The following is a 22,899-nucleotide window of genomic DNA, read 5'->3' on the forward strand; positions in this document are numbered from 1 at the left end:
GTAGAAAAAAGCAGGTCTGCATGAATTAAAAACAAAAAAAGAGGAGAGGCAGGGCCCCAAAGCAGGCGGAGCAGCTGGGTAAATGTTGCCCACACATGTGTCTGACAGGCAGATGTTTTTAAATGTCTCCACCCACATCCAGATGGGCACAGCAGGAATACATTATATGAAAAAATGTGTTGGGAGTTGTGCAGAGACTAGAAAAAATAACAGAAGTTAAGTGTGAAAATCCTCCCAGCAGTGAAGTTTTGACCTGTCCCCATTTAACACAACAGCCCCAGATATTTGCTTTGGTAACAGAAGCATGGAAGTAGCAAAGTAAAAGATGATCAAATGGTTTGTCCTAGTTAAACCTCAGGCAACCCCAAAATATCTTATGAACTTGCCCAATAAACTTTTCCCTGCTCCACTGCCTCTAGATTTTACTTCCCCTGAAGCCTCAAACCTCCTATCCAGACAGCAGTTTTGTCATCACAATTTTCTTTGACAGAATATTATTTAGTTTGATTCTGCTTGTTAAGGGAAATGCAAGGAATCAGAACTGAAGTTGGACAACAGAAACTCACCATCCTTGTAAATTCATATGCTGCCAAGGAGAGATTCTGAACAAGAATCCGTGAGGCAGAATTAGTGACACAGAACTACCTTACCAAGAATAAGAAAAGAGATGAAAGTGAAATTATGTTGGGGGGGAAGAAGGGAAGCTGAGCTCTTACAAAACCTGCCAACTTTGAGACAATAAATGAGCAAAACCAGCACCAGTTGGAAAGTGACTCGGGCAAGCCAGTCTCCTTATACTAACTCTTTGGTGCTCACAGGCATAGAAGAGAAGATATCCACATCAGCAGTATGACATGTTTGTTTAGATGAGTTAACTGCAAAAACACTTGCCAAGTTATTTGCAGGCTGTGCCAAGTATATGTCAGAACCCAACAGACCGATCTTATAGCAACAATTGTAGAGAATCACAATTTTGCTGTCTCTCTCTTAACAGCAGTTGACTAAATAACCATATTTTTCCAGGAAAGATTAGATGTCAATTTGTTTTCTTTTCCTGCTTGAACAGGAGTAGCAACAAAGCTCGGTGTCTGTTTCTGAGGAAGTCCCCCACCTCTCACAGTCCCTTTCACAAGTAACCAACCTTCAACTCTGCCCCCAAAACAGTCCACAAAGAGTAAAATGTTACTCAAGTGACCAGAGATTCATTTTTACCTCAACAAAATTATCCAACGTTAAATTATCAAATATGGACTCTCAAAAGGAGAAATTTTCCATTTGTGCAAAAATACCTCAGCAATAGCCAGTGACTTAAAGTAAACAAAGTGAAAGCACCTAACAGCTTATGAGATTAAGTTGTACATTCATTAAACTGTATAAGTCAGAGCACAGGACACATCCTAAACATGGTGGTTAGGTGGTTTTTTGTCCCCCTGAAGATGTTGTCTCACACTAAAAAAAATTTTTGTAAAATTAGAAGAAACAATGAAAAAAAAAAAAAAGGAAAAAAAAAAAGGAAGAGATGGAGAAAAGCAACCAGTTCTCACAGTGTTAAAGAGCTCCAGTGCCTGCTTCTGAAACGGTTAATTTCTTCCACTACTACCTGGTTTATTTTAAAAATAAATGATTTAAATTTCCAATCATCTGATGTCAGCTATATACATGAATACTGCAAAATATTAACAAGAAACATTGAAGGTGGCCCTTTTAAATATATATTTCAACTGTTTTTCACAAAATTGGATTCATTCTAAACAAAGCTAATATTATGCTGTGTATTAAAGATGGTAGATGTTTGAGGTCACTGTGGAAAACATGGGAAACCCCACAGCACTCTAATCAAGACCATCTCACAAGCCTCTGGAAAACCAAGAGCTCCATTACGTTCAGCAGGACACTTCTGTGCTGCAATGGACAGAAACAGCAAAGGCTGCTTTAGATGTACCACCTGCAAAAGGCTTTGACACCCTCCAGGATGAAAGCTTCTATTGGAAGAGGAGACATCACAAAGAATATTGCAAAAGAAATGTATTATTTGGCAAGGGCTTCCAGAGTTTATAGAGGTATATCCTATTTTAAATGTGTAGAGGAAGGAACACTGTTGGATACCACTGTGAAGTACTATTGACAAACACGGCCTCTCGAAGAGGAAAACTGTAAGGAATTCTTCTTCTATTTCAGAGGCAGCAGATGCATTGTGTGTTGGTATGACTGGTATTGGAACTGCAGTATACATAGAAGTCACATAAAACCACCACAAGGTCCAGATCATACATTAACATCGCTGTAATCCGTGCACCAGTCTTCTGCCAAATGTGTCAAATTTTCCCCTATAACGGAGCTATTTTGCTCACTGGGCCATATCCCTGCATTTTCGAGTCACACACAGTTTAGGCATTTAACAGAGCAACAACCACTTGCAGAGAAAGAAAATTAATTGCAGTAACATGTCCATTCTACATAAAATTGCTCTGTTCACAAAACTTAAGATTGCAATATTTCTTTGCTAATGAGACACAGGAAAAGCTGGCAAGCCTCAAATATTGTAATGCTCCATTTTTATACCAACTGTGTAAAGTCAATAGCATAACTCTAATAAATAATAATAAAAAATATATCTAGAAACATAGATTCCCAGTAAAAAGATGCTAATAATCAGTTCATTCAATCACAACATATACTCATTCACCCATACAAGAAGGCAGACATACGCACTCACACCTGCCATTCTGGGCTGGATCCCATAAAACATCACATTTTCTCCTAGAAGTTTTCACAAGATGTAAGACTCAGAGAAGGAATAAAATTAAATAGAATGCTATGTAATTCATCACATCCTGACAGACATACTAAAAATTAGAAAGCTAGAACTAGCATAACTAGTTTCATTAATTTTTACATGTATAAGTAGAAGAGTCAGTGAATGTTACTGGTCTTTTTTTTTATATATAAAAATATCAATGGCTAAGGCAGTCAGGAACTAGTGTATGCAAGAACAAGGTAAGTTACCTACAATCTATCTGGCAGATATGTCTAAAGTAAACTCATACACGAAGATAGAAAATAACCAAGGGCTCACTTAATGTGCAAAGTGTCTCACAACAAAGGTCACAATTAGATTTACACCACGAACGTACCTGGCATATTCCACTGATGCACATATCCAAGGATTCGATATTGCAACGAGTACCATCTAGTACTTTTGGGGCAAGCTCCACAACCAAGTTCTTTCCCAGAGCTTGACATTTCAGGGCACATGGCGCAGTAGGATCATTATACACAGGGATCCACTCATAAAAATGTCCCTGGTATTTGACGTCATTGTAGGCTGAACACTGTTGTGCTCTGAAGTCACCAACATCTGAAGGGCAGTCCTAAAAACAAAGAAAATATTTCTTTTAAGAAGGGAATACTTTGCATTTGCAATAACATTATCTGATGAATTATACAGAATCTATTCAGGGAGGCTTGGTTCAAGAACCGATCTGCTATGACGAATGTGCCATATCGCAAAGTTTTACCATGTGTATTAAAACAATTTAGGCTACTTAATCCATTGCTTGCAGTGCAAGTAACAGAATATCACACATATTCCAGTAATAACAACATAACTGATATGAGAGGATAATTAAAAATGCTACATTTTTATGACACTATGTAGTACATTTAAAGTCTGGTTCTGTAATAGGAATTAGCTTCTAAAGGAATCTATATATTTTAAGTGACTAGAATGAGATGTCTGACATTTAATATTTCTATTTTCAGTACCTTTTTCCACTTAAGGATATCTGAGTGCTCTGCGCCCATACACCAATTCATACATCAGACTAATGAAAGACATATTATTGTACTTATACATAAATAAATAAAAATTTAACTAATTAATTGTTCAGTATTATTCACAAAGGGGACAAGAGCATTAGGACAAGACACCAGAACTTTCAGGCTTATTCCTTTTGTTTAATTACAAAACATGTTCACCTCATGGAAGCAGTAAGGCTTACTTTGTTGAAATAAAATATACTTCAAATTGGTAACTGTTGATTATATAGTTCCAGTTCTAATGAGACAGTTCCGTACCTTCTCCCATAGAGAGCCTCAGCATATACAGCTGAAAGACCAAATATGAGAACTGTTTGAAATAAAATATTCTAAAATATTTTTTCTACATAAAGCATTGCACCCAAACAATGATGTTAATATTAAACTATGGTGACAGGAATGGAGATGAATACTGATTTATTCAAAAATAACTTCAGTAAAGTACTGACAAAGGAGTTAGTGTGTCAAACAATTTCTCACTAAAGACTTCATTTGAAAGTATGTCCAGTGTCAAACAGTCCTCACGCCAGACTGAAAGGGTATTCTTCCAAGAATTCCAACTGCACATATAAGCCAGACGTGAGGCTGATTTTAACAAAGTTTTGTTTTCATTGGCTATAAAATGAAAGATTGTGATGTGTCAGCTTAACTTGTGGATCTTATTACTAAGTATTAGTTAACAATACTAACAGCCTCAACCTTAACAGTGGACTGAACCTTCCCTGAAAAAAACCTAATGAAATAGTAAGCGCATTATACAGTACCAGAGATTAAAACATACATGAGAAAGGTTTGAATTCCAGTCCGACACCCTCAACAGCATTGTCCTGACATCGTTTTGCTCATATGAATCTGGATGAGTTCACACTGCATTATCTTAATTCTTTGTCAATGCCTTAGATTTTTTTCACCACAGGAAACAGTAACCTAGAATTGTCTCTGGTTTATTTGTAGTCTGCATAAAATACCTTCTAAAATCAGTATTCTCTTGACGGATCAACACGTGGGATTTTTGCAACTGAGCACTAAACAATTCACTGAGTATTCCCAGCAACACTTTTCAACTCTGTCCAGTGCTACACCTCACAGTGAGAATAACTCAGAATGATGCTAATACATTTTGTATTATTTTTAATCTGGGATAATTCTAGTTTGAGCCATATTTTTATAAACTATAAAATGATGGAATAAGACAAGGAGAAATTACAGTTACTGTAATTCTTTGAGAGTTTTACCTCTGCAAAATTCCACAACTGAGAGCTTCTAAAAACATCAAGCAAATGCTGTTAGAAACCACCCTTATTTACTGCAGTGTCACGCCTGAGAAATTCACCAAATTTGCACTGGTGTAAATGAGAGCAGAATTTGGCTCTGACTTATCTGTCACCTCTCATTTTCCACAATAGCAAGTCTAAAAAGCAGAGAGGACTTCAGAGTTCATATGGATACCATATGGTTCCCTTCCACCGTTGCGAATAGAGGAGTAGCTAAGGATAAAAATAATAAGTGGAAGTTAGATTCAGGTAAAGTTAGAAGCAGTATTTTGGAGTAGTGTTATTCAGCCATGCACAATTACATTTTCATCACAAAGAATTAAAGAGCTATCTGTAAAACAGGCAGAGCGATGGCCTTAGGCTGAGTTTTGACAGGCTGTTGTTACAATTCATTATCACTCAGTGTTGATGCAATGCCAAGACACAAACACCACAATGTCAGGGTGTCAATCCGTGGTTACTGCACGTTTCTCATTGATTCAACACAATGCAGCTCCTTCCTTCCACTCTCTTCTTGGCTGCTTGAGAGCAAAGGAATTCTCATCTCCCTATACTGTTTTGGCATCTTCAAAGAAACCAAGCAATCCTGGCAGATCAATTTATATGCCAGTTCCACCTGTCTTATGTTTGAGTCATGTTTAAAAGCAGGAGCATAAAAAGAGCATCACAAACGGATATCAAAGGGTTGAAATCTTTATCATTTGCATTGTATCAGCATTTGAATGGCAACCAAGTTCAGATCCCTGTTTTCTTGGGAACAAGACATATTCATATAAAGAAAGTTCATAATCTAAATAGAAAGACAATTAAACACAGAAAAGAACGTAATCAAGACAACAAGAGGACTTGTAAACTTCAGGTTAATTCCATTAGAGTGGGTCAGAAAACTGAGAGTGAGTTTAAAAAACAGAAAGGAAAAGGCAGGGAGCAAGATGCGGGAGAGGTAGGTGGAGTGAAGCATGTTCGGGAAGTGGGCAAGGCCACACCATCATACAGTAATACATGGGCCCCAATCCTCATCCTGTTTGTGTGTCTTTTTGGTTATAACCTTTTTCAGACATCAATTCATTCTGTCTTGTTCCCTCTTCCTTCTCAATATTCCACATTTTTTCTTGTTTGTTAAATATTTTTGCTACTAATTACAAGATTTCTCCTGTTTCCTAATTTCAGCAGTAGCTTTTGTATTGCACTCAATCCTTTGAACCATTGCCAGGCTGTTCATAGGTTCATACATTGCATAAGGAGTCGAAGAAATAGCTATGAGGTCTAATACATGAAAATGTTGGCAAAATAATCGCATCCAGATTTTGTAGTGGAATGAAGTGTATTTATGTCATGACTTATGAACATATTATTAGACAGACAGATCTGAAAAAGATGCTTCAGACATGACTACTACGTAAGTTAATAATGCATATACATTTATATATATATATTTCCATTCTTTTTGTGACAGATGATTAAAAACTACTGCATTCAAGGGCTGGCTTCTTATGAAATGTATCATTTTAGTTTTGGCAGTGAGCACTCTCAGCCTTTGAAAACAAAGCTAACCTGGGAAATCTGTACTTTGTAGGCAATGTTCATGTACAAAATATGAAGGTTGCATCAGACCCTGTGACTCCTGCCAACAATTACTCCACTGAAAAAGGCACAAAAAAGAAGGCAAGAAGATTCCCAGTAAAAATGATGACACCAAAGAAAGTCTAGCCCTTTGTCTAGTTTTATTCTTTGAATCTCATTTTCTTGAACCCTAGCCAAAACCGATGAAGTCATTGTTTTGTTTTCTTTTCGAAATTAGCTTCAGGTTCTACGTTTTTCCTATGCAATTATCAGGCCACTTCTTAGTAAAATCAAGATAACCTGAGCTAGAAACCCTAGCCGTGAGAGCTATATGGTGTAACTGCATTATAAATATAAAATAAAGAAATGAACAGATTAGAGCAAAACTATGCAACTCGAGGTGAAATATTATGGGACTAAAGTAGACACAGTTCAGACAAGGTTTTCTGAATGGGATAAATGAACTGGTTAAGGAGTGGATGCTGGGATAATAATCTGATGAATACGTTGAACAAGTGTGAGCATTATCGACATGTAATAAAAGTTTATAATGGCATTAACCATGGGCAAATCTGTTACAAAATAGTGGTTTTTCTGACCATGGAAGAGTCACCCTGGCAAATGTATAAGTGACTTTTTGGTACATAAGAATGTGAAATTTATGGGGAAATGGCCCAAATAACTTGTTCTATGAATAGGACCCTAAAGGATTATCTTAACCACTTCCATATAGTGCACATCATAGCATTAGAATGTAACAGTATATACAAAAATGGAAATATATTTAAAAAAGGGGTTAAGAAAGACTGAAAATCTCATTGAACAGCATATAATGAATCGTTTATATAGTTTATTTCTCTAAAGTTTCTATAAGAAAAGCTGAAAGCATACACACAGTTTTAGGACACCATGCACCTGGCATCTTGGTTATGACAGAAAGATAAGCAGGCTATGCATATGCCTTAATCTCAGCAGTTATTTTGTTGCTAAGACTTGAATTAATTTTTTGATTGAAATATCACTAATATTATTCTGGAACTATGCTTGAGTTCAATCAACTTAATACTATTCTATTACAAATCCAGATGAAACCAATTTTCTGGTAAAATGATTCTTGTTCTTTTCATTAGAATGACACACATATTAAGTTGTGCTTCATTTGTACTCCCCAATATAGATGTTAGTGGTGTAATGTATCACGTAGCAAAATTACATTTGCAGACAACTTAACACAGTGTATATATACTGAATGTCTCATGTGGTTAACAATAATACCTACTAATATGGAAAGAAGCTAGTATAAACTCTTAATTTTCAAGCTAAAATTTTACTCCTGAAGTGAGAAGCATTCATTAGAAATAATGCTTTGGGGGAAATTATATAATTTGAAACAAAACTGGCCTAGTAGTCCCAGGTTTACATTAGGTGTAAGCTCCCATTTCAAGGTTAAGTCAGGTCTAATACTGGCTTTAAATTCAGTGACGCCAAAATCAAAGATCAACTGTATTAAGAGTGGAAATCTCATAAAATATATTTTTCACATGAAGTTCCCCATTATCTGATCCATAATCTAGGAAAAACCATTCCTGAGAGATTCTGGCTGTATCTGAACTGAAATGGAAACACGATCCCTTTCAGACATGCTCCAAAAGCAGAACTGTAAAGGCAGCTTCCTGTCTGGAAATTAACATTTGAATCATCATAAATTCAAACAAGACTCATATACAAGACTTTTGCCACTTATCGCTTTAAAATAAGTCCTGAAGTTAAAGAACAGCCCCAGTGACCTCAGAACTGCCTGGGAGTTCAGAGAGGATACAGTAATTATCTTAATTTTTCTCTATGTTGAAGCATAGAGTGTTTTAATTTCCATCAGATTTTTACTGCATAATCCTTAAAATGAACAATGTCCACAACTGTTCTTACATATCCTAAAAGCACGTAGACCTTTGCTTACATCAGAAAATATGCCCAAATTGATCTCATCTTTCTCCTATTTCTGTACACTGGGGAGGTTTCTCGTCCTTTTGCTAGAGGAACAATGTACGGTATCTTGACTTGTTTGTACTGCTGCAGAGGAAGCTGTAGCGCATGTGATCAAGCAATCAGAGGTATATTACTGCATACAGTGCATACAACTGGATATGTAGGTAAGGAATGTAGCACATAGAATTTACACTGGAATTTTGTTTATTGCTTACATACTGTCTGGCTGCAATCTAGCTTATCATGCAGCTTTAAAAGATTATGATACTTTTTGCACATGGCATTTTTATGTATGAGCTAAGGACATTGTGCACGAAGCTGCTAGGCCTTTTCTTCTGAAAGTGACAGGGTTTGTCTCCAGAATGTGATTATTGCATGCACTGGGCCTGATTCATTAATCACTTCCACTAGCTTTTGCCAGCAGAAACAGGCTGTGAGCCGTTGTGGTGGAAAATCTATCCAACATTGAGGAGTGGAGTGTTAGAGCAATTCAAGGTGCTAGCAAGCCTTGTTCTTGAGGAAGACAGAAGCCAACTGGCACACAAGAAACTGTAGGTGCGGCAAACTGAAGAGTGGGAATGCCCAATTCTCCCAGGAGATACATGGGTTCAACACATTTACTGGGCAACTTCCAGTGCCAGGCCTCCTAAGGAGAACATGTCATACTTCACAGCTGCCTGCTGCTGGCAGGAATCACAGGGTTGGCAATGACATGAGTATCACCTGCTCTTGCCTGGGTATAATTCAACCTAAGGGAACCACAGGCCTCACCTTTTAAGGTACTTGTGTGAAAATTGCTGCCCTTCTCCAAGAGGCAGAAGCAGATGAATCAAATGCACTACAGTAAAAACAGACAAACCGCCATGCTTTTGCTTTAATTACTTATCTACCTTCTCTCTTTTCTGGTATGGGATTATATGAATGTCACATTGTACTGTAAGGTAACCCGTGCAAGGGGTTGACTGCTGACCATAAACCATCCTGAATTACTGTGTTCGTCCACAGGGTCTGTGGATAGGTGGTATCACAAAATCCTGCATGAGCTGCATACCTTGAACTGACTACAACATCTGGGGTGAAAGGCAGCAACACAAAGTATCACTATACATCAGTCATGAAGTATGCTGCATCTGACTGTTTTTCATAAAACATGTCTGTAAAAATAATATGTGATTGCATCACAGTAACGGCAACCATAGAGTCAAAACTCCACCTTTACATTCAGTCACAGAAATTGTCTATGCCATTGTACTTAAACATACATGGTTTTGCATATAGACATACAAACACTTGGGCTTTGGCAAACAGAGGAGTAATTATCCAATATAAGGAGTAATTATCCAATTTAAGATTTGAAAGGGACACAGGTGGTTAACGTCTTTGCTCATGTGAAGAGTGCCACTGTATCATTAATGATCGCAAATGATCAGGAGCTCAGTTTAATGCTTCATCGGAAAGACAGCACCCCCAGGAAAAGCACTTGCTAGTTTAAGATGACAACTGATTTTTTTAATCCTCCAAAATGTGTAACTTTCCTAATAAATCATAGAAAACATTCTGAATCACAATTGGCACTATGATTCAAAAGAAAACGTCCATTTGGGAAGCCTAAATTTGACACCTTGTGGTGTCACGCAGACTGAAATCTTTAAAAACAGTAATAATGATGGAAAGAAAATTACGCGCCATAAGGTTTTAAACAAGCAGCATTTCTTAAACTTTAACACATTGTTTGAATAAGTAAAATAGCACTAAAGGCCAGACTCACATTACTACTGCAGGTTTTGTATCGAATATTCCGACCTTCACAGTTCCTGAAAAACAGAGTAAAAACAGTTACACTGCATAACAGCAAAACAGAACCCTGCCTGTTTTACAGCTAGTTATTCTCTTGAAAATTAGAGTTTTATTGCTACTAGCCTACCATAATTTGGACTCAAAATACAAGTTTTAAATACAAGGGGATCTGGGGACTCAACAGGTTACACTCCTGTCTCTCTTCAGCAAAGAACGTGTGGTTTTCCCTGTAAGCCAAATTTACTGCAAAGCTTATGAAAAACATATTTATTTTGTGAAAAAGATTTCACAAGGCATCCCTAAGCCTGATCTATGCTGACTTCAGCAAAGCTATTTCTAATCCATGGGATGTAACCAGGAGGAAAAGAGGATCAGAATATTTAAGCAATCCTTAAATGAAGCATAGGGTTAATGAGCACTAATTTTCCTTTCTCCTATTTTGTTTTGGGAAGAAAAAACAGCCTCAAACCTTTCCTTTCTCCCAAAAGTTAATGCAATACTTTTGAAGAACAGCATGTAATTTTACTGACCCAAAGCCACATGAGCAGAATTCATAATTCTAAATGGATTCTCACAGACTGCACGCATTCCTAAGGTGCCAAATGCATGTGAATCCTGAAATCTGGACAATTCAGATCCTCATCAAAGTCTGTTGTTAGTAGCTGAAATAACAGACATATAATAAGGTCATGATTATTTATTGTGGGCTTATAAATATGGGCATGTGTGGGTTTCACACTTTTTTAGGGATGCAGTTTGTCAGACTTCTCAATAACTGACTGGCACTGTTGCACAGAGTCAGATACTCTTCTTAACAATGGCAAAATCAAGTCCTTGAAAGAACTGAAAACATACTTCAAATGGCTTCACAGAAAACTATATTTTGTGATGTCTCTAAAATCAGGAACAGTGTTGTGGAATAATCCTTTCATACCAAAAAGACCTGCCTTACATTAAAGAATGCATGAATGTATAGCTGGTAATTTACAGCTCAGACTAAATTTTCTGCTTTTTGATTGAAAATTGATTGCAAATATTAAAAAATTCTTTAATATGTGTGAAGGATTGAAAAATATCATTTGGAAAGGGAAAAGCAATGGACGCCTGGAGCAAGAGTTCAACCGGCTCAGCTGAAGGTACAACTCTCCAAGCTCAAGATATTACGTGTCTCAAATTTCCAACCTTTTGCAAGAATGATTGCATCACAATGTGCAAGTTAAAAATGTTTATGATACATACAAATGTGAAAACTTTTTTTCACAATTGCGCATTTCCTGGACATTACAACAATAATAAAACACAGAAAGAAAACTTTTAAACTACACATTTGTCAAGGTATGGAAAACACATGTTTTTCACAGGGGAACACATTAAAAATATTAATAAAACCACAGTGGAATTTATATTGCTACAGTTTATTGAGCTCGTTTCACAGTCCCTAACACACTGGTAGAATATCACAGCTTCTTGCTGGAAATATTACTTTTCTCAAAGATCTTTGTGCATTTTGCACTAAAAGAAACAGGCATTGTTTTAATCAGTCATCTTTAGCTATGCATTTCACTCAGTTTGCACTCAAGTACAGTATCACACTACAAATCGTCTTTAAGAAAAATTGACTTCCTAGGTGGTATTGCATTTAACTTAAAAAATCTCAACAAAATAGCAATTTAAACATAATCAGCAGTTCTAAAAATGCTTAAGAATAATTCAAGTCAAGCAAGTAATTATGAAAACCGTCACAGATCCTTCTAAGCTGGTCAGGATCTCTTCTCGCCTGACTAGAAGCCTATAGCATTACTCATACTTTTAGGATTGTAGCAACAAGCCTTCCATTAGTCCAGCTTTACTACTGAGGTAAATTATTTTCACCACATAAGTTGTTCTTCTCAAGCTACACTGAGGCTTATCCATGAAAACATATGGCCAGCAGGACCACTGCATAGAAAGAACTGGCAGAGGAAAAGTTTCCTAACAGAAAGCAGCATCAATACATCTGTATGTGGAGTAAGTCACTTGGGTTTTACTACAGGGAGGACATGGAGAAGCCCGCACTTGAACACTATTACAAGTAACGTTCAAGTTCAGACTAATTTGTATGCAGGTAACTCAACATTCACTCTACATTATGGTGACAGGGACTTCTCTCAGTATTTGACTGTACTAAAATCATTCTTGTTATTCTACAAACATATTTAATAACACATTAAAGTTCTAACAGAGTTGAAGGCTCAGATATTTATTTAGTATATTATGAAAATATATTAAAAGCAGGATTTCATAACACTAGATCTGCACACAGCACTTAGTTCAGAAACAGAAGCAACAATCCTTCTCGATGGACACCAGAGGACAGGGATATATGGCATAGCTGCCAAAGAATAAATACACGTAATCATGTGGCTCACCTGCCATTTAAACATCTCCTCAGCGAGTAAGAGGCTCCCCCACCACAGGTCCGTGAGCAATCACTCCATGCCCCCCAGGCATCCCAGGAGCCTTCCTTATCTTCATCAGAACGGGTAATTCTGGAGGTCTGAAAAAAAAGCAGAGGAGAAAAAACCTCATGAATTAATTTGGTACATGTTTTGCTACTTGGCATTAATAGTACTGAGTATACTACTTTGATGCTTATTTACAGTGTCTCAAGTTTAGTTACTGTTTTGATATGTAATAATTACATAGAAAAGAAAGTGGAGTCTTTGAAGAAACAGTGTATTTGATGCATTGCCTTCTGCCAATGGACTGCTACGTCCAAATACGCTGTCATTCCCAACACACATATGCCCAACACACTGCGTAGGAATTACACACAATTGATATCAAGCAGCCAGACCAGGCACCATGTTCTGAGCAGGCTGCTGGGCTTTCCAAAATCCTGACCAAAGGAGTTTCATATCCAGGACTAATGAGAGGACAAAAGTCTCTTTTTATCTCCCAAAGCGTGCCTGCACCCTGCAGCAGTAAAGAAATTAAGCACCTCAAATATTTCGTAAAGTGCATGCCCAGCATTGCAATCAGGGAAGGAAACTGAGAATACAACTTCATTACAAAACATGATATTAATTTGAAAAAGACCAGGGAACAAGGCTTAAAGCAATGAAACACTGATTTAAGCTTAAATGCACTTCCACAGGCTTCAAAAACATTATTACCAGACACCATAAATATAAAAATTAAAGATCCGTGACAAAACTCAAAATTCTTCTTGACTCCTTAAAAATGTCATTTTTTCACTTGCATTGTATCTGATTTAAAAAATTGACATTTCCTGGAGAAAATTCTTGAAACATTTTACAACATGGCCACTTAGCACAGTAGTTCAATGTTAAAAAGTAATATTAATCAAATTATTCACTAATGTCCTGCTTTAAGAGAGTACTTTTTGGTTTATGATATTCTTCATGAATAAACCACAGGAAAATCAAATTCAGGATTTCCCCAAGCATTTCCTTGACTTCACTACAATTGTTCAGCAGCTGTTGCATTTACATCCAACTTCCATTTCTCTGTCCCTGCAACCTTTAAAATTTCTCTCTTGAAAAAACATGCACAGATTTTTATAACAAAATATCAATCATAACAATCCCCTGAGAGTTGTCAGGCATATGATGGGCCTGTTATCATAAAGAAATTAAGATTTTTTAGAACCCTAAATTACACCCAGCCTGAGATGAAAACACCATTTTCTCTAATCACCGTGGTGATAGAGTTTGCGCATAAACTGCTGCAAACTTAATAACGTAGCAGCTATTAACATCATTATGAATGAAAGGCATATTGTGGATAAAAATGAGGCAGTGAGTCATTTATCTCAGGTGACAGAGAACATTGACCGATATTTACTCTGCCTCAATACAATTGCAAATGAGAGAACATGAGTTCATCCAAGCTTTACTGAAACAACTATTTATACAGACAATTTTTTATTCACATTGACTTCAGTGGGCATCCAAGCAGATCCCAGACAGATAAACAAAGGCACTACGTTCACATGACTATTTTATTTTTCACACCATAGGAAGGCACAACTTAGATGGTGTTTCAGAATATTTACTCGCCCTCTCAAAAACCAAGTACACGAACACCAACAAAAGAGCTGTCAGCAAACATAAGGCAAAGAGATAAAAACATTACTAAACTGCATCCATAAGTCTTCACAGGGGCCAAAATAAAGATGCTTAAAATGCTGAAGATCTTCATGAGTGACTAGATTCAGAGAAGTGCAAGAGATTAAAATATATCCTAATACTAAACCAGACAAACACACTTTAGTAATCCATACATTCTCTAAGAAATAACTTAAGTAAGGTCATGATTCAGTCCTTTTTTCTTCCGAAATGCCTCACAAAACTGATTTAAAAGAGAGGGATGTGTAATTCAAATCTTATGGTACAAGGGGAAACAAATACATAATTGTCCTTAAATTCAACAGTACAGATAAAGTCAGCTGATCTTCAGACATGAAGAAAGTTGACTCAGATAAAAGCCCACCAAGCTTGAAGTGAAAATGGCAAACAATAAAAATAAAGATGTTTTGAAAATAGCACCATACAAGGAATATGACTCGGTACCACGCTGTGTAGGCAAAGGGATTTTCTCCCAAATATTTTAGTAAAAACAAAAAAAAAACCAACAAAAAAAAACCCAACATACACCAAGAACTAGAAAAACTGGCCTGTTTCTGTGAATGAGCTTTTACACTTCGGAAGCATTCACAACGCAGTTCTAAGTATCACTATTGAACAAGCATCATTTTAGAAACCCAAACGGCAAATAGTTAAACTCAGCTACATTTAAGCAGAACTAACGACTACTCAAACACATTTTAAAGGCATTAATAATAGTAGGCAAATTTAGTATCATAGCACTACTCCCCATAGTTAAGCAGCTAACAAATGTTGGCAATTTCCAAACCTTCCCATTCTTTTCTCAAAAAATTTGAGCTTGTCAAAAAGACTTTGTTAGTTAGAGGATAAGCTACCTCCATTTGAACAGTAAACTGCAGAAGCTGATCTAAACACATCAATGGCTCCTTAACTTTCTTACTCCCCTAAGTTTACAACACTTACTGTAAAGCCTTAAAAGTGTACTTAGGCCAATCTACTGTTCCAGAAACGATAGAGCCCAGCTCTGCCAAGATCTCCGAGGAATTTTCACGCTGGCATTGGGTTTACTTCACATCAGAAGCCAACTCTGAAATGTCTGACACTGAAAATGGAACCAACTGCCTTCAATCTTGAGCAAAAAGAGCTCAGCACTTCCCAACAAATCACTCAGCACATGCAAATAAGTCAAAATGAACAAAAGAGTCACTTCTTTCAAATTTATGAGTGCGAAATTAAAGTCTGTCCTCTCTAATGCCAAGGCAAATGATTGGTTTTTTCTATGTTGAGAAATGATTAAACTTGGGATATTAAAAAAGCAATACATGCCACTCTTTCTTTTAGAATAGCTAGTTTCTTTTGACAAAGCAGTGACAATGCCTAAAATAATCCTAACTTCATCATTGTATTAAAACCAGCCACATGATATTAACAGACAGAATGTCAACTAAAGCCCTAAACAATGTCCAGTTGTTCACTTACCAAACTGCTTTGATAAAAGCCATTGTTCTGAACTGTATCTAATTAAAAAGCTGTAAATACTAGGATGATCAAAGCAGAAGTTTATGCCAACAAAGCCTTCCTCAGAATCATTGACTAATTCAGTATCCACAGTGTTGATTTAGACTCCAGCTAGTTCAAACTATTTGTCCCATGGGAAAGAGTTAAAAGCAGCTTGCACTGGCTTAGTAATTTACTAGCAAAATAATATTGATTTACTAGCTGTCTGGTTTCATAAACTCTACATATTAGATTTGTCTACACCATTGTACCAAACTGAGGTAAATTAAAGAAAAGATCATCAACATCATGATTTAAACCTACAAAACCTTGGAAGCTCATTTAGGAATTAAATCAAGAGCTAATTGCGATTGGGCAAAAAAGAGTATTATTGTACCTGACATTTACATTCATGGTTTGCTTCTTAACTTCATTTTTTCATGTTTTTATTGACTTCAGTCATAATTCCAACATGGTTCAACACTGAAGGTTTGCTGAACCATATTAGAATGAAAGTGTTTTTCCTTAGTGGTTTAAGTTTGCAAGAGATGAAGTGCAACACGTACATTAAGCATATTCATTGTGAAAGTATGTATGTACCTGCACATATATAAATGTGCACATGTATACCCGTGGCGTAACATGATCAAGTAAAGCCACAAGTGCTGTAGTGAATCCAGACAAAATAACTTAAAACAGATATAAACACAACCTAAATGGCTTGCTGCTCTTTACGCAGAACTAGACGGCAAAAGACATCACACTTCCACTGGATCCAGCTACACTAGCAGGAGTTGTATCCATTCCAAAAGCATCACATGCGAACGCAGCGTTAGATGCAAGCATTGCATCCAAAGCAATATTTACAATTTTGTACAATTTACAATATTACACAATATTCTCTAGAAATTAATCCAGTTTATATAATAAAGGTAGTTTCAAATATTTCATCCCAAACTATGAATCTAATCTATAATTCATTTTGAAAGTAAAAAAGGAATAAGCCATGACACTGCACATGGGCCTGGGCAAGGATCAGTTGAATCGGGGGATGGGAGAAAATAAACTACAAGTTTTGAAGCACTTGGTGACATAGGCAGAGTCTCAAAGACTGAGATGACAGTATGCCAAGGTTTCCTCAAGGTCTGAGGCCCAGTAATGTGCAGTGTGAGTCTCTGCTGACAACTCTTACATGACAGAGGCAGCCTTGTACATGGAGAATTTTACTGAAAATGTGGCATTGGTAGATTTGGACAGGGGGAAAACGTTAGTGCCAGTTTCCCTTCTATCCAGGGCTCTGTTTCGCTTCTGCCACATGTGGGCACGCACTGTAGCACCATGTTCAGCAAATTTGTGTGTGTGTGTGTGTGTACATATGTGTGTGTTCTCAGGCTGTACTTGCCTTGCAGTGTACAACTCAAAGCAACTGACTATAGAAGTGGGCACTGAGGTAAAATAAATGAAATCCAGATGTTACGAGGGCTGATCATTAATCTAAAACAAGGGGATTTTTACTGTCACTTGTAACACCCAGTAAATAACAACAGCTACGTTGACACACATTACAAAAATCAAACACAGTGCTGTTATATGGAGAAAAATTATTATTTGGCCAAACTTTTGTTTGGCTGTTATGAAGGATGACATAATTGTCTTGAATTTGGTCATGCAGACTTCAAAGGAGATGTGGTGCCAGAGAATGAAGGTCAGTTTATGCAGTTTTATTATTCTTCAGACATCCATTACATAAGGCTTGGATATGTAAATGTTTAGCATTCACTGTAACAGAGATTCAGCTTCTCAACAGAAATGCTCCGACACCTTCCATGTTTGTTTTCCAGAGTTTTTAACATACATTTTTGCTTTAAATACAAACATAAGACAAGTATATAGCATTTAACAAATGAGAATTATTGTAACAGAATGTGTAATGAAAGAAACAGAGACCCAACACTCAGATTCAAGAGTCCCAATGTGACAGTCCCTCTGCCATGTACGTATCACAACACAAACTACCCCGAATTCTGCCCTGTGACGTGCCCCTGAGCACTTCCCCAGAGCAGGGTACCCAGCTCCGTCAGGTTGTAGAAGATGATTCAATGCAACCTCCAGGCAGCACCTACCAAGGCAGACCATGCCTAGGGCTGGAGTGATATATAAAATGCTCTACTCAAAGAGGTCAGAGTGATTCAGCTCACACAACAAGTAAGGACTTGGTTATGCAGGAATATTTACCAACGTATCTGCTATTATGTCGACCTCACTGCAGCTCTCTGGGTGAGCACTCTTTGGTTTTTCTCATGGTTTATCGAAGTGGTTTGTATTAATTCGAAAAGGCATGCCAAATTCCAAGAGACACAAACTCCCCACAAGGAGTTACACTGTCACAACTATACCATATTGCTATTTAATAACACGTTGCATATAAATGAATCTTTCCATACAAAATTTAGATTCTTCAGATTAAATTCATCCAAGTGAAAGAACCTATTGAAGGGCATAAGCACCACTTTAGTCCCACTGAAGGGCTAAATTAAGCAATACCCAAAGCTCAGTACTGGCCCTTCTCCCAGGAGTGAATTTCATCCTTGATGGTATTTTGAACAGAGATGAAGCATTTCCTTTTTATTGCTTCTTCCCACTCTCACAACCCATAAATACTATTAACACTGTCCTGACTTTCAGAGTCTTCCAAAGCACAAGGTTACGTTGCTGTTCACTAGCCTTCATGTGCAGCACTGCACTATGCCATTTTGTTCTCCTCATACCTACAACGGCTCCAAAGAGAGGTAGCGCAAGGAATTATGGCACTGAAGGGAAAATATCCTGCCTGAGTAGCTCTGTGATGTGTTTCCCAGATTCTTCTTTCCAGACAATACACTTGGTGGAAAAGGTATCAAATTGCACTGTTGACTGTATCCATGAGCAGAGTACGTAACTGAAAGAACAAGTATTTACCTGCAGACAATCACTGGATGTGCTGTTCAGCCTCACAACTGTATCCTTCACTTTTAACTCTGGCTGTTATGTCTATAGTGACAAACTATACTAGAAATCTCTTTCCCTGCTAAGGTCACATACAAGAATGATTTACACGTCTATTTTGTACAATCTAAGTATGGTGTAGAACGCAGATTACCGATTTAGGAAAAACTATTTCAGTTGTGGCAGCAACTAAATAGAGAACAGTCAAAACTTATTTCCAGACAAATAAGAATTATTAATGAGATCTTGCATTACCTGATTTTAGCAGAAATACTTCCACTTGCTGCATTATGACAAATTTCAAGACATTTCCTGATATATTTCTACTGTCGCTGGGGTGCATTATGTATTACCTAATTGTGCACTGTATATGTTATTAAGTTTAATAAAACTTTTACTTATACGTACACGAAAGTAAATTATATATTATTCTGTATGTTAAAAGGGACGTATCTGGAATTATAAAATCCTGGAGAAAAAGCACATTGTTATTTTAGACTGATAAAAAACACCTGGGACTAAATACAGCTATTTTAAGCAGATGTTTAGAAGTAATTAGTTTTTATATTACTAACATTATTTCAGTAACATTAACTATTCCTTACATTTGGCCTTGCCACTGTGTAGAGGTGCCCATGCACTACAAACTGACTGCAAAATGGAATCTGTGCCTAGTAACAAAAAGAGCATTTCAGAAACACAAACTGGTAAAGCTCAGTGACAGACCAGGAGAATCACCACCAAGAAATGAGCCAAAAGGCAAATTATGGACTTACTCAGCTACATGAAAAAATACATCTGGGGGCTCAGATGTAGTTTAGAGCTCTCAGTGTTGAATTCTGCAATTTATTTTCATTCTACAGCAGTTTCGAATAAATTCAAATTCAAGTTTTGGAAAATAAAACATGCAACAGAGTCACACACAGGAAATATTTACAGCATAATTCATTTTGATACTAAACCGAAGGCAAATCCCAGCATGTTTTTCAGTATTATACTGCATCCAGATTTTCCATTGTCAGTGTGTTGCAAGATTTCATATTGACAACACAGGCCTGCACTGCAGGAGTTGTCAGGACAAAGTTGGAGGTTTTGGCAGGTGGAGCAGGGATACTTGAGGCTTTTGGCATCCAGGAAGGGATGAAATGTTGCTTGGCTGTTTGGCACCTATGAGCTAGCTGAGGCTTTTGGCACTGAAAAGAGTCTGTATCACCTCCTTCCTTCTTTGTGAGCTGTAACAGAGGGAACATGGAATTTGTGGGCATGGAGAAGGAATCGTGGTTTCCGCCCTAACAACTCTAAGAAGAAAGCAACCGCATTAGCATATTTGACTCCTGCAATTATTTCTGCATCTAACAACAGCTAAGGACAGCACCTACATGTTCCTGCTAAAAGGAATCAGCGCTGAAGTAGTTAAAGCGTAGCTAAGTTGATATTTTTCAGTTTCTGAGTTAACTACATCATTCAGATGAGTTTTAAAAAAGCCACACAAATTCTAGTTTTACTCACTGCTGACAGGTTTTGATGACCTACACTGAAGTCCCAGCATACATTTTTATTACATAACTGACTTTTACAAGAGGAGCACTTGCCTCTGTCCTTTCCTCTGGACAACAGCAATCTGCTTTATTTTCTTGGGTGATATTCCATAAATTACTGTTTTGACAGCTAAAAGTCTAGCAAAGAGAGAAATCCTCTCTGAAACCCTAAGCATGTCCTGCAAACACACCTCACTGACAATGCACTTGACAATCCAGACTTAGTTGCCCAGGTTTTCATTCATGCTTGCTCAGCAAGAGCCACAAAATCCCTGTTTCTGCATTATCTACATTGGTAAATATTTTTCCACATTCACCAATATTAGAGCATAGAGAAGATATTAGGTCCTGAGGACAGGGGGAAAGCCTAATAACCAACTTTGGTGATATCTAAACAGTCAAGCAAGAAGTCCAAGCTTCTCTAATGCTTTTAGGTCAAATCATCCAGGACAGCTGACCAGGATCAAGAATATGAAAAACTTCTCCCTGAGTTTCCAGTATTTCATCGTCTTCCAAGGTTAAAAAGTACATGTGAATATGTAGCTGGAAATATATAACTCTGAACTCTCAAAACATATCCATTCCTCAGAATCTGCCCCATCTGAAGTGGAAGCTACACTGAGAAATATTTAGCATCACTCCAATTCCCTCCATTTCTATGTGGTCTGGAGAATTCTAACTTAAAGAATTGCACGTAACTGGCAAACAATTCAAAAGCCACAGACCTTGGGAAAAGCACAGAGGTTCTGAATGGCAACATAACCGAGAAGGCAATATAAACTGTAGCACTCTTTGGCCACTTTCTCAGTAGCCAGCCGGCAGCAAACACTTGCCAGGGCTTGGAAGAGAGATAAAGGCAGAATTTTAAAATAAGCATAAAAAGAAGGAATGGGATGCTTTAAAAATTTTGTAAGAAACATTATACGCCTTTCTAAAATATCATTGATTCTATTAACATTCCAAATGAAGAACTTAAAAGTTGTATTCAATAAGTACAAAAATAATTTTAAAATTATAATCAATTACAAAATATTCTCCATAATACGGTATTATTAAATATACAGTCCTTGCATTTGGTTGCGCAAAGAAATCTTGTCATGGACATGATGTGGACATTTTCATTTTCACATGGCAAATACAATATGCAGCCTTAATACTTCTTGATTGAAGCTTTTAAGGCTATGTATTTTTATGTCCATTTTACAGAAAAGAACCTGACCTCAGGAGGAAGGAGGATAAGGTGCATTATGAGTAGCACAGCCGAGAATTACATCTCAGCATCCAAAGTCAGATTTTAGTGCCCCTTACAGAGCTCTGCCACATCCTATTTTGCAACTATAAACATTGTCCTTTCCGCTATGTGTATCTATAGTAGGTACAAAGTGTGAAGGGGAAACCATAATCTTCAGGACATTTTGACACGCTAATTATCTCTGGGCATACTTATAAATCTGCATTGACCACATTCCATATATTTCCTGGAGTCCATAAATGTAGTAAGAATTCATGCAAACTTTACTGAATGCTTATTCAAAGTTTGCACCTGGATACACTGGGTTTTTCCACCTTCCCACTATACACCACATGTTCCCCATCCTGCATAAACAGTGTGATGGGTCAGCCAGAGTCCAATGTGCAGAATTCCTCAGGTGCATAATAGAAAAAGACATTCCAATTTCTGGGAAATATATCTGGTATTATGTTTTTGAATTACCTTATTAAATATATTTGCAAACATCCAAATAAAGGTGCTTTTAAATATTTTACCACACAGTTTTTAAAACTGTTCTCAAAAGTTAAAAACTGCATCGCTTCAGCACACGCAGTAGAAGAGAAGATCAACAGTGATAAAAGGATGAGCATTATGCCTGTGACAAAGGATGCCTGTGAGGATTTCCATCAATTTCCAGAAATCACACAGTGGCACTTTGGTGCCACTGTCAAATGTGCAAAATCTTTCCTCTCGAGGCTTATTTTTCAGATTTTTTTCCATATTCTGATGCCACATGAAATTGCAATCATTCTTCAGTGATTATATATTTTTGAATGCTTTTAAATCATGCTTCCTATGTAAAAAACAGTACAAAATGAAAAATCCTAAACTCTTCTCCTAAGGGTCAGGTACTTATGCCAGACTCATCTCATCCTGATAAAATACCTGTGCCAGCTTAGGACCTCCTCATTTCCTCCTTGATCTGTTCATTTGATGGAGACCCACTTGACAGTAGTTGAGGAAGTCATTCCAGGGTAAGGATAGCTATGTCAGGAAAGTTATGAATTACTGAAGCTCTGGATTAAAGTTAATCAACAATATAGTAAAATTACAGTTTA

The 22,899-nt window shown here is 37.1% G+C and overlaps 1 protein-coding gene across 1 annotated transcript in view; it reads right to left on the reverse strand.

The window, feature by feature from the left end:
- Positions 1-22,899, reverse strand: part of ADAMTSL3 (ADAMTS like 3) — a 184,306-nt gene that overhangs the window by 86,397 nt on the left and 75,010 nt on the right. Inside the window, exons 3-5 of the mRNA XM_086471487.1 lie at positions 12,848-12,975; positions 10,411-10,456; positions 3,135-3,371 (exon numbers count right to left, since the gene is read on the reverse strand). Coding sequence (XP_086327613.1) covers positions 3,135-3,371; positions 10,411-10,456; positions 12,848-12,975 — 411 coding nt within the window. The remainder of the gene's footprint in view (positions 1-3,134; positions 3,372-10,410; positions 10,457-12,847; positions 12,976-22,899) is intronic.

This window comes from Leptosomus discolor, chromosome 11 (genome assembly GCF_034619465.1).
Source record: "Leptosomus discolor isolate bLepDis1 chromosome 11, bLepDis1.hap2, whole genome shotgun sequence".
NCBI lineage: Eukaryota > Metazoa > Chordata > Aves > Leptosomiformes > Leptosomidae > Leptosomus > Leptosomus discolor.